We start from the raw sequence: 16,374 nt of genomic DNA, 5'->3' as shown, positions 1-16,374 counted from the left end.
CTCAACGATGATTACGGGTGTTGAAAAAAATCTAATTTTGCTCCGATTTCCATATATTTTTTTTGCGATTCCGAAAACTACGTTTTTGCAATTCCGTCGTGAAACTACTTACTTTTCCTGTCATTCTTGAACGACGAAATAGCCTACTTTTCTGTACCAAAAATAACAGAATCGAATAGCAACACTTTTCAAAATAAATGCTGAAAAGTTCTACTTTTCAGCACTAAAATGGGTGCTGAAAAGTTTAACTGTTCAGCATTTGTTTTGAAAAGTAATACTTTTCAATATATTTTGGATTTAAACAATTTATTGACAAAATAGATGAACATTTGACTTATAATTTCACTCAATGGGTGTATTGACATTTTTTAAATCATGACTAACGTTTTAAAAGGGCCAAACATTGAATATTACGCCCATTTAAAATGTTAGTCTTGATTTATTTTTTTAAACATTTTTTTCGAAAAGATCGAAAAATTTCACGAAAGTTTCATGTTTTAACATTGAAAATCGTACCATTATTTGCTGAGATATCGACATTAGAAAATGGTGGACTGTTAGGGTGAGACTTAAAAAACTTCAATTTTCGTGTTACTTTTTGCTTAAGCCGCTGTATCTCAGCAACCAGAGTTCCAATCTTCAATGTCTCTTAGACAATTTTATAGCAAATTTTCCGAACTTAAAAAAAATATTTCGGTAAAATCAAACTTTCAGTGGCTACATCTTGAAAACAGAGCCTTTTATCAAATAATCTGTAAAGTAATTTTCGATTAGAAATTAAAAAAAAAAAAGAAAATTACGTCAAATTTGTTTTTGCATGAAATTTTGAATTTTTCCGAAAATCACTATTTTTTCAAAAATTCATAACTTGGCGGCAGATTTTTTGACCTTGTTTCTCTATGGCCTAAAAGTTGCGGTTTTTGTCCCCTAAAACATATAAAAAATCTCGAAAATCAAAAAAAATACGTATTTTGGGAAATTGAGTTTTTGTGAAAAAAATGTTAATTAAAAAAACGGCAATTTTTTTTCCGTGTACCTATTTTTTTCTCAATAGTTCTCAACAATACCTACAACTTTGCCGAAGACACCGAAGAATTGATCAGAAAATTTACTCAAAAGTTACAGCTGTTTGAATATTTACATACCATTTTTGTATGGACAGCAGCCAAAATTGTATGGAGACTTGTATGGGTGAACCAATGACACAAAATAGCATATTTGGCCATAGGGAAGGCCCCCCACAAAGTTTGAGCCAAATCAAAAAATATAAATAAAATCCATTTCCGGTTTTGGTAGAGAATTGCTCACATCGAAAAATGACCGGTCACTTTTTGCAGATGGACAATGTGTGTAAACAAAATGAAATAAATATTTTTTTTGTGATTCTATCAAGGAATTTCACAAAAAAATCTTTAACTGATTAATTTTATTCGAGGAGTTCGGGAGCGACTTTCTTTTGCGTGTTTGGCCTCCTCTCTTTTTCGCGGTTAGTAGGCGGAAATGATTTTTTGCGATTATTTTTATCCCTGCTCGTTTCTAAGATACAGCCACTAAACCATTGAAATAATTATTTCGACGCCAACATTTCAAAAATCATCATGCAAAAAAACGCATTTGAATGTTGAGCATCCATTTTCAATTCCCATTTTAATATAAAAGCAAAATAAGATGTTCTAATAATAACAAACGATGAAAAATGTTGCATTCATTGATACTTGATCATCCAAATTCAATAAAACATTATTTCCGTCGTTTTATTTAAGAAAAACAAACATAACTTCTTTTGAAATCACCAACGTCTATATCACCCTGCTGTCATTGAGGGGGACGCTTTGTTATGATTCGTTTTTCTTCGCCGAATGTACATGGCGCTTTGTTCATGATGCTTTTTTTTCGTCACGAGGTTTATGTAGTCTTTTGTTTGACAGGTTGACAGGGCTATATAAACAGAGATTTGGTTTATGTTACTTTATTTAAAATCATGATTAAACAGACTTTACTGAAGTAACTTTTGCTCAATTTTGGTGGAGAGGTAGCTTATTAGGAGTACTTTTAGAATATGCAATAACCCAGAAAGTGTCAAAATGTACATGATGCCTTTTGAAATGCTACCGTCGATTTTTTAATTTGTAACATTGCCCAGACTTGATTATCTGAAGGAAACGGGAAAAAATCACTTTGGAAAATCGAACTAAGATTTTTTTTATTGTCAAACGTTGTCATAGTGATTTAGAATGGTGAGATCCAAGTTGGCGGCTGGTAGTGATGAAATATTGATAAAAATGTTATCAATATTTTTATTTTTATTTTGCATATCTAATATGCAATCAACCATGGGGTCATCTATTAACCACGTGAATACTTTATTGGATTCCTTTCCTCATGTAGATAATTGGAGCTGTTTATAACTGTTTTAATAATAATAATAATAATAATAAAAAAACATTTATAAACATTAAGCTGTTAAGAGCATTTTTTTAGAGTAAACCTATTTCGACAATTTCCAAGTTTCAATTACACCCGTGAAATCGTGAAAAACCACCACCCCACAAGCGCTAGCTTGCCGGTTCGCAAAAAAAAAAACACCAAAATTGTGCGTACACCACCCACAACCCAACTCCCTCCCATGAGCCCCCATCATGCCAAGCTCCCCAAAAGAAAAGAGAGCGAGAGTGAACAAAGCAGTATAACCTAACAGTGGAGAGTGGACGGAAAAGAGAATTCGCGCGCGCCTGAAGACCGACCGACTGTTGAGGATCGACTCCGTGTCAGTAGCGGTTCGTACGTCGACGGTGACGGTCACTCGGTGTGAAGGTGGTCAGCAGGACCTTAGAGACCCCCCTCCTCCTCCTCCTCGCCTCTTCTGGCACGTGTGTGTTCCGGTAGTGCAGTTCCGAGGAACCGCCGCGGTCGATCAGTGAGTTCTTGACGGTCGAAGCGTTGACATCGGGTCTGTCTGTCTGTGGTGATCGAGAATTTCGCGAAACTTGCACCGCCAAGCAGATCTGAAACACGGACTGCTCCTGTCAACGGGGGCCTCTAGGGTTTCATTCATTGAATTTGCGCGCGCCCGATTCATTCACAGGCCACAGGTTGTTCTGGAATGGGCCGGTATTGCTGCGCTTTGCACAAGTTTTCAATTACCGGTGAAGGAATTCGTCCGCGGCCAAGTCCGGCCAAGTCTTCAAGCTGCATCGCGCGCTTGGGAACGAAGATCTAAGCTCGGAGAACCAGGTGCCATATGTGTGTTTGCCGGTCGGGTTTGTGGTGGTATGATCGAAAACCCCGTGATGAATATTCATGGAAATTGATTTTCGACTTTCGGCCAACCTGTTTCACGGGGCCTCTCCGTTTGCAATAGAGTGTACGGTGTAGACCGGTGCGACGATCGCGCGCTACGTTCTTGAATTTCGGCCCGCCCGAAGAAACAGCTCTTCGTTAGCACTCGACGATTAATTTCACCCAAAAAAAAAAAAAAAAAAGAAAAAGAAAAACGAGAGTACGCATCAACACCTCGACGCGAACGCACGCGCTAACGAAACACGCGTTTTTAAATTGTTTATCAAAAAAGGATAACACTTGACATTTAAACGAGATTGTGGTTAGATCAAAACGAAGCGACTTTTTTTGTGTTAATGTTTGTGTAAGTGTGTGTTTATTTGTTTGTGGTGGCGGCGACACTGGTAGAATAAGTTAAGCAGGCAGTAGAAGAAATCAAAAGTGCCTTCGTGCGTTTTTCGCGTGTTGTTTCAATTCAAGAATCGGTGAACAACTGAATCAAAGTGTGACAAAAAAAAAGAAGAAAAAGCAAATAAAACCATTTCAATCGGAAGAACCAGGTCATTTACTGTGGTGCATTTTGTGTGGCAGTGCGTGAAAATTGTGCAGCGAAAATTTAAATTTGAGAAAAAAAAACGTACACAAGAAGAGTTTCGAAGCAAATATTTGCCAAGTGGTCAGGTTTTTTTTTCGGGTTGTACGTAACCTTGCGAGTAGAGAAGTAAGTTTTGGCGCGCGAGCAGAGTAATTCCAAGCAAAGAAGAGAGAGAAAAATAAAGAGTTTGTTGCGATTTTATTGTTGACGGAAGTGGACGAGCGCGGTTGAGCAGTTTCCGGTTTTTGTTCTGAGAGGTAGGTGACGTTCTTTTTGGAGATTTTCTCGATTTTTTCGTTCTCGCTAAGTGTTGAGAAAGAATGGATGATGGATTTGTCCTGATGGATTGCGAGCGAGTTTTATTGATATGGTCGCTGGGAGGAAGAGATTTTATGACTTTTAGTGCAAGGATATAAATATGATGGACGTTGTAAAGAGATTGGAGTTTTATTTTGATGGGTGACGGTTGTGAACGTTGCGTACACCGATTTAATGGAATTGTAGCGAATAAAAAAAAAGGTTTCGACGTTGATTGTTATGGCCACTCGATGAAACAAAGGATAATATTGGGAAAGGAGACAAGGGCGTGGAATTTAAATTCAATGGTGATGATAGAAGTCTGGAGTTTTTTTTTTTAAAGATCCAATTAACCAAATTTCCATTTTTTGTTTTTTGGGTGTTTTTGAAACCTCCTTGAGTCAGGGGTATTAAAAAACACCCAAAAAGCAAAAACTGAAAATTTGGTTTATTGGACCTTTTAAAAAAAACTCCAGAATCAACAACTTGAATGGTTTTATTGAATTTACGAGCCATGGTTTTAAAATTTGAATGTACAAAGTGTTTAAAATGCATTTTCCACCTGCCCAGTTGTTTTGCATTCATTAATACTCTAAGTATTGACTAAAATTTATTTGTATGGCAATAAAAAAGTTTTTGCGGTGCTGTCATTGCAATTTCATAAAATGTCAAAATACTTTTAATCCAGCCCAAACATGCTTAATATGATTATAAATGCAGAAAAATGCGTTTTAGATTGTTTGAGTTGATTTGACTTCTATTTTCATTAAAATGTTGAAGATTTTTGAATTTTTTTTGTTCCCTGAATTTTTTGGTCCATTTGAAGGGGGGAGGGGGGGGGGGGGGCGACATAAGCATTGAAAAATATTTGCAACGGCCTAATTAAGAATAAAAAATACTATTATTTTTATATATTATTAAAAAAATGTTTTTTTTTAAACAAAAATGCCTTAATTTTTTTATGAAAAAAACTTTCTTCGATTGTGGTTTTGGAGCCTGTGTCATTCAATCAATTAAAGCTTTGTATAGTGCTTATTGGTGATGGAATTTATGTTTTCCTATACGCAATATTTGCAAACAAAATAGGACATTAAAATTCTTTTAATGCTTTTATCGCTTCATCCATTTTTATTTTTTCTCGTGGCTTGGGAACTTGTATCCACAGGTAGTGTTTTATAATATGAATTTTTATCAAAAACGCCAGGGCAATTGCTGTAAAAAAATCTTGACTTTTTACAAGATTTTTATTCGCTTTTATTATTGCTAAAATAAAAAAATATAAAAATTGAAATAACACTCTATGGTCTCAACATTTGAATAAAAAAAGTGTTTAAAGTGCATTTTACACCTGTTGTCAAAATATCCAAGTATTGAAGAGATTTTTTTTCATCGCCGAAAAAAATATTTTGCGGTGCTGTACATTGGAATTCCACAAAAATTGAAAATATTTTTGATCGATCCCAGACATGCTAAATATGATTTAAAAAAAGGGGCGACATAAACTTTGAAAAATACTTGCAACGTGTTTTTAAGTGTAGTAGTAGTAGGGAACATACAAAATAAATAGCATTTATTATCATCAGTCCAGACTAAATTATCCGAAGGCCTTGGAAAAATTTCACTTCGGTTAACCGAATCTTCGTGAAACCACGATTTTTTTTCTTCAACTTATTTTTTAATATCGCTAAAGTGTAACCCTTAAACTACGCCAAAGTTATTAACCAATTATTTTAATATCCAAGATGGCGGCCAAAATGGCGGTGATGAAATGTTAAAAAAGTCATTTTAGTATTCAAAATGCAATCAACTATTCAAATTAGACTACAATGGGGTCGAAGAACTCGAATTGAATAAAAAAAATACAAAACAAAAAAAAAAGTTGACTGTCGAAGTCCCATACAAACAATCGGGTAACCAAAACTTCGGATAATCGAGTCGAGCAATTTTTTTAGTTTTTTTTTCTATTGATTGGAAGTTTATAGTTAAAACCTAAATCATTATTTTTTATTTGTTAAATGCCATTTTGATTTGACAAGTTTTTTTCAAATAAATATTAACATTTTTAATAAATGATTTATTATTTTGTTCTCTATTTTTTTGAGAAATTGTTGAGGATTAGGAACAAAACAATAAATAATTATTGGCATTCTTTTTAAAAGAAGTTTATTGAATAAACCTAATCAAATATTTTATAATTTAGAAAAAAATAAAGTTTAAAAATGAATTTTAACCTTTTACATTATTTTTAACAAGTTCTTTTCGAAAAGAATCTAATATTTGTGGATAAATAATTCATTTTTTGGAGGAGTGATTGAAAATGATAAAATAGGCATGAATTATCAGCACATGATTATTTTTTCTATGTTGAAGAATCCTTAGTTTGTTGCAAATGTTTTTGAAAGTTCTTATCCCCCCCCTTCAAAATTGGCTCAGGTCACAAAAAAAAACGAAGACACAATATTTTAATGGATCTGTAAATGCAATCAGGTGAAATCAATTTAAAATGCATTGCTCTGAGTTTAGAATCATTTTAGCATGCTCGAGTTTGTTCAAAAATCATTTGAATTTGAGTAATTTTTCGATTAACAGTCCAGCAAAATGCTTTTCCGCTAAGTTATTTTTTCTTTTAATATTAGGGTGGTACCAATATTTTTAAACGTTTTTGTACCCCCCCCCCCCCTCCCCGATGCCTTCAAAATTGGTCCGAAATATTTTTTCAAAAAACTCAAAAATTTCAACGGAACGTCAAGTGCAATCAGCTGAAATCAATTTCAAATGCATGCATTGAGAATCATTTTTAGCATGTTTGGGCTTATTCGAAAATCTATTGAATTTTTGAAAAATTTTGATTTGCCGCAAAAAGGTTTTTTTCGCATTTTTTTGTTTTTGTCAAATTATTAATTTTTTGAAAAACAATTATTGCAAAACTACTAAATTAGTCTAAAACGCATGTTAAAACACTTTTTTCATTCAAATGACATGGCTTGTTGTTTAATTTTTCATATTTTTTTTGAGGACAAAAACTTTGAAAAATATTTGCATTAGCCTTACATTAAAAATAAAATGAATATACGGGTATATAGCATTTTCATTATTATTTTTTGCATTGGAATGTTCAAATTCTAATTTGTTATTCCATTTTTAATATATTTTATTTTTTGTATATGTATTGCAATAATATTGCAATTTTCAAATTGAAAACAAGCTTAATATGAAAAAGTGCTTAGTTAATTTCTTTAAAATTGGTATAATAAATTTCATAATTTTTTGAACAGAATAATTCACATCACTTATCAAGTACCAATTCTAAACTTTTGTTTTATTTTGATTTAAATGCCCATCACAAGTTGTTCGAAACAGAAAGAAGCTTCTCAGAACCTGTTAGGAATTCACCTTCAGAGTAATAAAGACTGACGCAGACAAGGACGCAGATCATCGCCGTGATGGTTTTGTTGGAACACTTGTACAAATAACGAACCTGCTTTTGATTGAGAAGGTGCTTTATTTTTGCGAACTCGCATGTCTGTCATTTGACATACATTCTGAAGAGAAAGAAATTGATTAAATAGGCCAAACAATAAAGAATTGAAAATACTTCCTTCCCCCAGAATTGCAATTATAATTTTTGAAAAATAAATTGCGTGCTGTTTTCGTACCCTCCTTAGCGCGTTCTCCGGAAGTGTGTCCCAAAAACGTGTTTTCACGAATGGTGAGTCAAAATTTTCACGTCAGAAAAAAAAACGTTTGGAAAAAAACGTTCAGCCATTACCGGTTTCTAGCAGAGCCATCAGCCGTGTGCTGCGACCCGGCCTGTGTAAATATCAAACATATAAACAGTTGCATTTATTTATAGTGCTAGTAAGCAGCAAAAGCAGCGTGTTGTACTGAAGTTATAAAAACAATAAAAAACGCACGTTTCTTCTTCTTGCTCTTTTTTGAAAACAGCTCATGAAAATTAGAAAGCAGAATTTTGTAGAAAATTTAGTTTTTCTGCTAAAAAATTGTTTTTGTAAAAAGCATTTTTATCAAATACGCCCTATTCAAACACTCCTCCAGACTTTTCTCTTATTTATTTTTGCACATCGTCGCAAAAGATGTCTAGTCGTCTGGGATGGCGTTTTCTTCCTGATGTAGGCCCCCTCAAAGATGATATCAAGGAAGGGTGGTGTGGGGCGTGTGATGGACCGCGCCCACTCTTCTGCGTGTGTCGCATCTGCTGACGGTGGTGGTGCTGGTGGGTGCACTCTCCGTTTTCTGGTGGGAAGTTAATTTGTTTTCCTCCCGAAATTTTCGCACAATTTTCGCAGAACCCGAAGCAAAAAGAAAAACATTTGGGAAATTTTCTGCTTGTTTTGCAGCTGAAATTAAATTGAATGCGAAGAGATAACCACGATGCGATTGGCGAAATGATATCCCCCTTTTGAGTGACTGGCGCTTAGATAAAAATTAAATGCTTTTTTTGTGGGTTCCAATTTGTTTGGGAAGATTTGTGGGATCGTGTTTCACTGCAGACAGTTTAGTGGGTAAATCTCGGTTAATCACGGAACATACAATCGCCAAATTTTACTGCTTGCCCAAAATAATAGCCTTTCAAACACGAGTTGGTAATTTCACATTCTTGTGAAATCCATGTATTATTGAGTTGCTAAAAAAATGTATGATAAACAAAACGTAAAACAACCATTTAACTCATGGGTGCTCAAAGTTTTTGAATGCCGGGCCAAATTTTAAGCTCAAAAAAGCTTGCGGGCCAACTGTACAAAATATATTATTAAAAAAATTAACTACTTTTTTTTAATTTAAAATACAAAATAGATCTATTTTTTCTAATAAATATCAAAATAGATGTTTTTTTTTTATAAAATAAACAGTTTTTTTTTAATTTCTGTTATTTTTTGAACATTTTTGTTATTTAAAAATAATAGAAAATAGAAAATGACAGTTTCCCCTAAGATTTATTGATTTTATTTTTTTAGATATTGGAAAAAATAGTATTTAGTTGAATGTACATGTACTTGAAATTTTGAAGTTTAATTTATTTTGAAGACATAAAATCTGAACAAATTATGCGACGGCGTATTTTTATCCATCTATTATTTTCCAAAAATCGGGTCCTGCGTAAATTTTTATGTACAACGGTAAACAACATAATTAAAAACCAATCCTGATCACTTTGTTTTAATTTTCATGCAAAAAATAAATTGATAAGACAACATTTTTTCGATTGACTTTGGTCCTCTTGGAACGAGTTGTCCTACTTGTCCTAGCTCTTTTTTTGTCAAGAAGGGCCGCGAAGTTAATTTTTTTTTAATTAAAATTTATATCTTTTGCAGCCGTACAAAGGGTCGTTGTACTCAGAAAAGTAAGTTTTATCGTATTGAACAATAATATCAGAAAGTTAAGCTAATTTTAGAACCCAATTAGGCAATAATGGAAAATATTTCAAAAAAGGTTTAAATTGATTTCAGCTGATTGCATTTAAATTTTCATTGAAAGTTTGAAATTTTTTGAAAAATATTGTTTGCTCTTATTTTTCGAACCGATTTTTATGGATGGGAGGGTTGGGGTGACAAAAGCTTAGATTAGGTTCAATGCAATCCCTTCACAGAGCTCCAGCTCACTGGGAAATGCATAAAGCATATTTACTCACAACGTTCAAAGTATCCAAAAAGAATAAAACAGTGCACAACCGAGCCTAACCCAATCTGGGTAGGTGAATGTTCTCAGCAACGCTGTGAAGTGCGCAATTCGGTATCAATTAAAAAAAAAAGCTTAGTAAAATATTTGCAAAAGCCTCATTGCTCAAATTTCAATATTTTGCCTGCTAGAATCAGATGGTTGTCAATCAGATTCGTTATCCAACTGTCATGAATTCGAATCTCGAGATGAAAGGTTTCTAAGTGCAAAGTGAGTTTGATGCTCACTTTATTAAAAGGGTTTTTGTTATTATTACAGTTTTCTACCTAAGTTTGATGAAAATTTAGACGATGTTAACTAGTTTCACTTACATTGAAACGTGTGGAATTGTTTCAATTAGAAAATTTGTGAACGAAATATTTGTGTTGTAAAATGGGGTTCAAAATATGGATAAATGTTTAGTTTTATATTAGCAAAAAACGTTTAAAATTAACTTTCATTTTGAAAAACAATAACTCACTTTGCAAATGGTCAACGGGCCATTTTACATGACCATTAAAAATGGGTCCGCGGGCCACAAAAAGACACCTCGCGGGCCACGTTTGGCCCGCGGGCCATACTTTGGTCACCCCTGATTAAACTACTCCTCAGCATTAGTAACGTAATATTTTAATGAAGCTTTAGTAAATTAGCAACATTGAATCAGTATATTTTTCGATAAAACAAATTAATCATACGAAAACAGTCAAATTGCAAAAATGAGGCTCGGATAATTCTTTGCCTCTTTCCAGGTATTGTTTTTTTTAATCAAATCACAATTTTGGAGATTTTTTTGCTTGTTTGGTAGGGTGAATTTGTCTATTCTATCTTTTTGTGTATCCCAACTGATCACCATTATGTTTCAAGCCTTTACAATGTTTTTACAAATAAATCATTATATATTCAAATTATTGAATAAAAATTCGGGCCACAATACAACAAAAACACTTTTTCAAAATAGATCTCATGTTTGTTTCCTAGCTATGGAATTAAATTTCAAATAATCCAAAAGTTGTTACGGGCGTACAATTGAATGTTTGGCCTTTTTGAAGTGTTAGTCTTGAAAAGATCGGAAAATTTACAAGTGTTTCATTTTTCAACATTGAACATTCATCATTGCCGAAATATCGACATTAGAGAATGGAGGGTTGTTTGGGTGAGATTTAAAAAAAACATGAATTTTCTTGTTTCTTTTTTTAAGAAGCTGTATCTCACAACCAGAGGTCCAAATTTCAATGCCTCTTAGACAATTTTATAGCAAATTTTCAGAACATTAAAACAAATATTTTCAGGAATTTTAATCCATGATCATTTTATTTAAAAATCAAAAATACTGTAAATAAACGGGGCACTTTTTGATTGCCAATTCTACATTAAAAATTAATTTAAAAAAAATGTGTTAAATTACGTTTTTTTCCAAAAAATAATATTTATTAAAAAAATTACAACCCTGTGGCAGAATTTTTGACCATACTATGGCTCAAAAGTTTCGGGTTTTGTCCACTTTAACAAATAAAAAAAAAAATGAAAAAAAAAAATGGAAATTGAGTTTTTGTAAAAAAAATTAACTAACAAATCGGCAATTTTTTTCCGTGTACCTATTTTTTTCTCAATAGTCCTCAACAATACCTACAACTTTGCCGAAGGCACCAAATTGATCAGAAAATTCATTCAAAAGTTACAGATTTGCGAATATTTACGTACCATTTTTGTATGGACAGCTGCTAAAATTGTATGGAGACATGTATGGGTGAACCAATGACACAAAATAGCTTCTTTGGTCATAGGGAAGGCCCCAACGAAGTATGATCCAAATAAAAAACACAACAAATAAAAATGGTTGAAATAGGCTGATTTCGAAGAGAATTGCTCAAATAAAAGAAAATGAGAATTAAATGGATTTTCAGTATCGGAAGCATAAAATATATAAATGCTATGAAAAGTTAGGCCGTTGCAAATATTTTTCAAAGTAAGATAAAAGGAAAACAAATCATAGCCATGTCAATCAAAAAAAATAGTTTTTAAGTGCGTTATAGATCAGTATAGTTGTTCTACAATCATTAATTAAAAAATCTCTTTTTTGATTATAAACGCAGGGGAAAGCATTTTATTGAAAAAAATCAGTATTGATTCAAAAATTTATAACTCGGTCAATGATTTTTGCAAAACCTTGAAATTTCTGAAAAGTTGGCATTTGACATTTAAAAAAATAGTGTTTTTTTTTGCAAATCATGTTTTGTGACAAAAAGTTAAATAAAAATCACCAAAATTTTTTTGCCGTGTATCATTTTTTTCAGTGTAGTTCATATCCATATCTACAACTTTGCCGAAGACACAAAATCGATCAAAATTTTTCTTCAAAAGATACAGATTTTTGAACTTTCATTCATCATTTTTGTATGGACAGCTGCAAGATTTGTATGGAAAATTATATGGATAAACTAATGGCTTCTTTGGGCATACTGACGGCACTAAAAAAGTTTCAGTCGGATTAAAAAATACAAAAATTAAAATTCTAAAAAAATACCGATTTTGTGGAGAATTGCTCTATTGCATAAGAACAAACCAGTAGAGGATGTATCGAATTATAAAGATATGCTTTAAATACTCCAAATAAAATAATTATTTTGAATTGCTTCAGTTTATTCATTTGAGAATAGACTGTTTTAATGAAGCACTCATAAATCTTTGAAACACTAGACGAGCGCCACACGAGTTGCCAAGTATTTTAATAGCTATTTTTTCGCATTTTCCAACATGATATTGTGTGCATTATTTAATTTCTTAATGTTCCTCCCAGCAGTTCTAGCAGCGCAGAAAATGTGCAAGTTGGCCACCCAATCAAACCGTTTTCCGCATGACGGGTTCATTCCGCTTCGAATCCGCTTCGAAAATTGTTTCGAAATTTTCTAAACGGAATCTCCGGTTTGACTCCGTTTAGATTCCGTTTGAGCAATTTTGGCACACTAGCGACACCTACTGGTGTACGGCCGAACCTTCGTGACACTTCGCTGCATTTCGCCGAAGCGGTTTTGTTGTCATTTTTTGCGTAAAACAGCCAACACTTTTTCAGTCAAACGTCAAACAAGATCAAACACGTGCGATTTGTTTTCGAAGATTTTTTCTGCTGTGGCCAATTTCCGGCCAATAGAATCGGTATGTCCTCGAGATTTGTGTTTTTTCTGGAGATGCACATTCGGTGCTCTCGTCAATTGCCAAGGGAGACAGCACCGGACGATTGTGTCGGGAAATAATCGAGTTCCGGTTTCCGTTGGTCAGGTATGTTTTTTGTTGCTTTTTTATCATCAAAACTAACTTTAAAATTATTTTAATATAGGTGGACAATCGCAAGGTGTTCCTTGATTTCACCGTTGACAAACGGCCAATCTCGATGCGACCGCTGAGGGTTGTGGGTACTGGAACCAGCCAGGCAGTAAGACCAGAACCTGCGGAAAATCTTTGGTCATCAACGCCTACTTAGTCCAGCTGCGCAGTGTGTGAGCTTAAGGTTGGACCCGAGGTTGGACATGTCCTGCGTACTGAGGGCAACACGATGCTGGCGCTCTAGCTGGTGGGACAGGTGGTTATTCTATGTGGGATGTCGTAAACAGCAAGTTCTAACGAGGGTCGTTCGAGTTCGTTGCCAGCAGTGACGCAACTTATCCGTTCGAAAGCTTGGCGCATGATTCAGCGGAGCGAGAACACTCGGTGTGAATCCTCCCAAACCCTTTGTCGCGCCAAACCCTCCGATAGCGACCACCAGCACCACCTCCTCCTTCGCCGGCCTACCAGGATAGCGGTTTCGGTGGTGAAGAGTGGACCTCCTTCGCAGTCGATGACCAGCTCGTTGCTGGGGAACCTGCTGTAGAACGACAAGTGCCCTTCGAACAGCTATCAGCAAATTACTCTCAGCAGCAGCCGCATTAAATGAAAGTCAGGAGCAGCAACAACAACCCGGCACGATGGCGCCCGCCGACCTGTCTTAAAAGCCTCGGCTAGTTACCTAATTTCGGCAAGATCCAGATAGGCTCCTACCGACGGCACCGCTAGTGCCGGTAGGCCACAATTATTCGTGAGTTTACGACGGGGGCAGCTTCAAATGACCTCAACCATCCACCGGCCTATCTGGAATCGGCTCTTCGGATTACGCGGACGCCCAGCAGCAAGAAGCAGCAGCGGTTGACCGCGGATATGGCACGGCGATTGTCACCAGCATCACACTAAAGCCTATGTAATTTTGCGAAAATAAAGATCATTTAAAAGGGGGGTTTGGGGCAGGGATTGGTTTTTTTATGAATAATTAATAAACATAATCTCAATGTTTAAAAAATGTCCTATCTGTTTTTTTTTCTGGTTGAATTTCAATTCAACCAAAACATAAAAGAAACCCACTGCATAAAAACAAGAAGAAGAAGAAGCTGTCAAAACTAACCCGTCCATTCCGTTTCGATTCCGTTTGAATTCCGCTTGAACCGATTTGGGGCGAAAACTCAAACGGAACCGGTTGTTGCGTTTGAAACGGAATGCGGTTTAGAATCTAAAACGAACACTGTTTAGAATTCGAATCGAACTTTTTTCGCTCAAACGGAATTCTAAACGGAATTCAAACGGAACGCTTTGAGTGGGCATTAGTGCATCATTAATCTTGCTAGACGTTTTTTTCTTCTGTTGCTCTTGGACAGCGCCACCACCCCAAAAAAAGACGCCACCCCATTTTGGTTTCGGACGTGACGACAGCACAAAAAAAATTAAGTGTATCGTTTTCGTCCCTTCTAGTAAAAGTGCACGCGAAATTCTGGCCCAACTTTTCGCCCCGAATTCGCTGCACTCAGCCAAATTGACTCCTCTCTTTTACTCATATAACATGATAGCATCTTGAAATTTAATCTCCGGGTTGGTTGTGGAACCGGCCCCAGGAATCTTCTACCCTCCGTTGGGACGGACGGAATATGATGACCCATTTATGGGCGTAGCATAAAAGTTGTGACTAGCCTTATTTTTAGATGCAACTTGCTGGAATTGTTTTGATTTTGTCCAGCTCATCGGAAATGTTGCGTTCGTTGCGGAATGTTTGCGGTGTTGAACTACCAACGGTTCGGCTGGATGGTGAAAAAAAAATGCTGTCTAAACGGATTATGTCTAATGTTTTCGGAGCGAAACCGCTTGTTTTATGGCGTTACATCGTCAACATGATTCTCTATTTTTTTTTCAAATTATATTTTTATATATTTTTCAAATTAAACGAAAACCTTAATCCAAAAATAAAAATACGATATTTACAGTCTCATTCTCATGGACAAATGTTACGCCATCAGAAAGTCGTAGTCTATTTAGAATAATGAGAGCAATGTCACCAAATTGCGTCTGTTATTAAGCCGCTATGTACACATACGGGAGATAAAATCTGCGGCTGAGATACACCAGCGCCAAAACCCAAGGGGCATCATCACACTTGTTTCGCAAATTTTGGCTGCAACTCATAGAGATGTTCAAATAGTCACTCGGAACGGTTGGATCTTAATCACAATGCAGGAAATTCGTTTCAGAAATAAATATTATATATACTGCTTTGCCGTAGTATATCTAGATTTTTAAGCAAAGATTGCGATCGAATTGTGAACGCCCGAAATGTCAAAGTCACGCAGTGGTACCAACATTATGAAAAAAGTGTGCCATGGCATGACAGCCACATTTTTTTTCTAATGTTGGTGCTACTGAGCGATTTTGACATTTCGGACGTTCACAATTCGAACGCCATCTTCGCTTAAACACCTGGATTATATTTTTGGTATTTAAAAAATAATAATTTCAGACATTTTTTTATCCTCAACCCAAACCAGAGTTGAGAAATATTTTATTGCCTTATTTTTATTTTCAAATTAGCACAGCAAAGCATAGCATTACAGGTCTGTTACACTGCTGTAGAGAGTGACACAATGGTCAGTTCAATATTCTTAGACAATTTAAGTGTAGGTCGGTATAATAAAAAATATGTGTGAAAGTAAATTTCCACTCTGTGCTCCAAGGCTACGCCCTTACAGTCCCGGGAGATTTGACAGGTTGCAACTAGTTGCAGACGAGCAGGAAACCCACGCACAGCGTTGGAAGAATCATCATCAAAAGAAAATCGTTTAACGTTCGTCAAGAGAAAAAAAAAAACCCGAAGGGAACATGGCTCTCCTCTCTCGCGCACGAAAGATCGGTAAAAGGAATCTAAAAAAATCATCATCTTGATTATTCGACGGAACATCTTTTTCACTACTACACTTGCAATTGTAACGTCGGACGTCGAAAAATGACCTGCCACTTTTTGTAGATGGACAATGTTTGTAAACAAAGCGAAATAAATAATTTTAAGTGATGCTGACAAGGATATTCACAAAAAAACATCAACAGATTGATTTACTTGGAGAAATTCGGGAGCGATTTTCTTTTGCCTCCTCTCTCTTTTGCGGGTGAAGAAATCTCGCAAGTGAAAATGTTTTTTTTTTGCGATTATTCAATCCCTGCTCACAAAACTAATTTTT

The 16,374-nt window shown here is 35.1% G+C and overlaps 2 protein-coding genes across 5 annotated transcripts in view; both read left to right on the top strand.

The window, feature by feature from the left end:
* The first annotated feature begins 2,780 nt into the window (after positions 1-2,780).
* Positions 2,781-16,374, top strand: part of LOC6043247 (A disintegrin and metalloproteinase with thrombospondin motifs 9) — a 355,560-nt gene continuing 341,966 nt past the window's right edge. For 3 of the 4 annotated variants that reach the window (XM_038259917.1, XM_038259918.1, XM_038259916.1), the window contains exon 1: positions 2,781-4,131. The gene's annotated coding sequence lies outside the window, so the exon portion shown is untranslated. The remainder of the gene's footprint in view (positions 4,132-16,374) is intronic. The other variant, XM_038259919.1, reaches the window with a different exon arrangement.
* LOC119768922 lies at positions 3,104-13,402 on the top strand. Its single transcript, XM_038260721.1, has 4 exons — positions 3,104-3,111; positions 3,153-3,260; positions 13,072-13,126; positions 13,185-13,402. The coding sequence occupies exons 1-4, from the start codon at positions 3,104-3,106 to the stop codon at positions 13,326-13,328; spliced, it is 315 nt and encodes a 104-aa protein (XP_038116649.1). The 3' UTR covers positions 13,329-13,402.

The sequence above is a fragment of the Culex quinquefasciatus genome, chromosome 3 (genome assembly GCF_015732765.1).
Source record: "Culex quinquefasciatus strain JHB chromosome 3, VPISU_Cqui_1.0_pri_paternal, whole genome shotgun sequence".
Taxonomy (NCBI): domain Eukaryota; kingdom Metazoa; phylum Arthropoda; class Insecta; order Diptera; family Culicidae; genus Culex; species Culex quinquefasciatus.
Note: the sequence above shows the minus strand (reverse complement) of the source record. Positions and strands in the feature narration are given on the sequence as shown.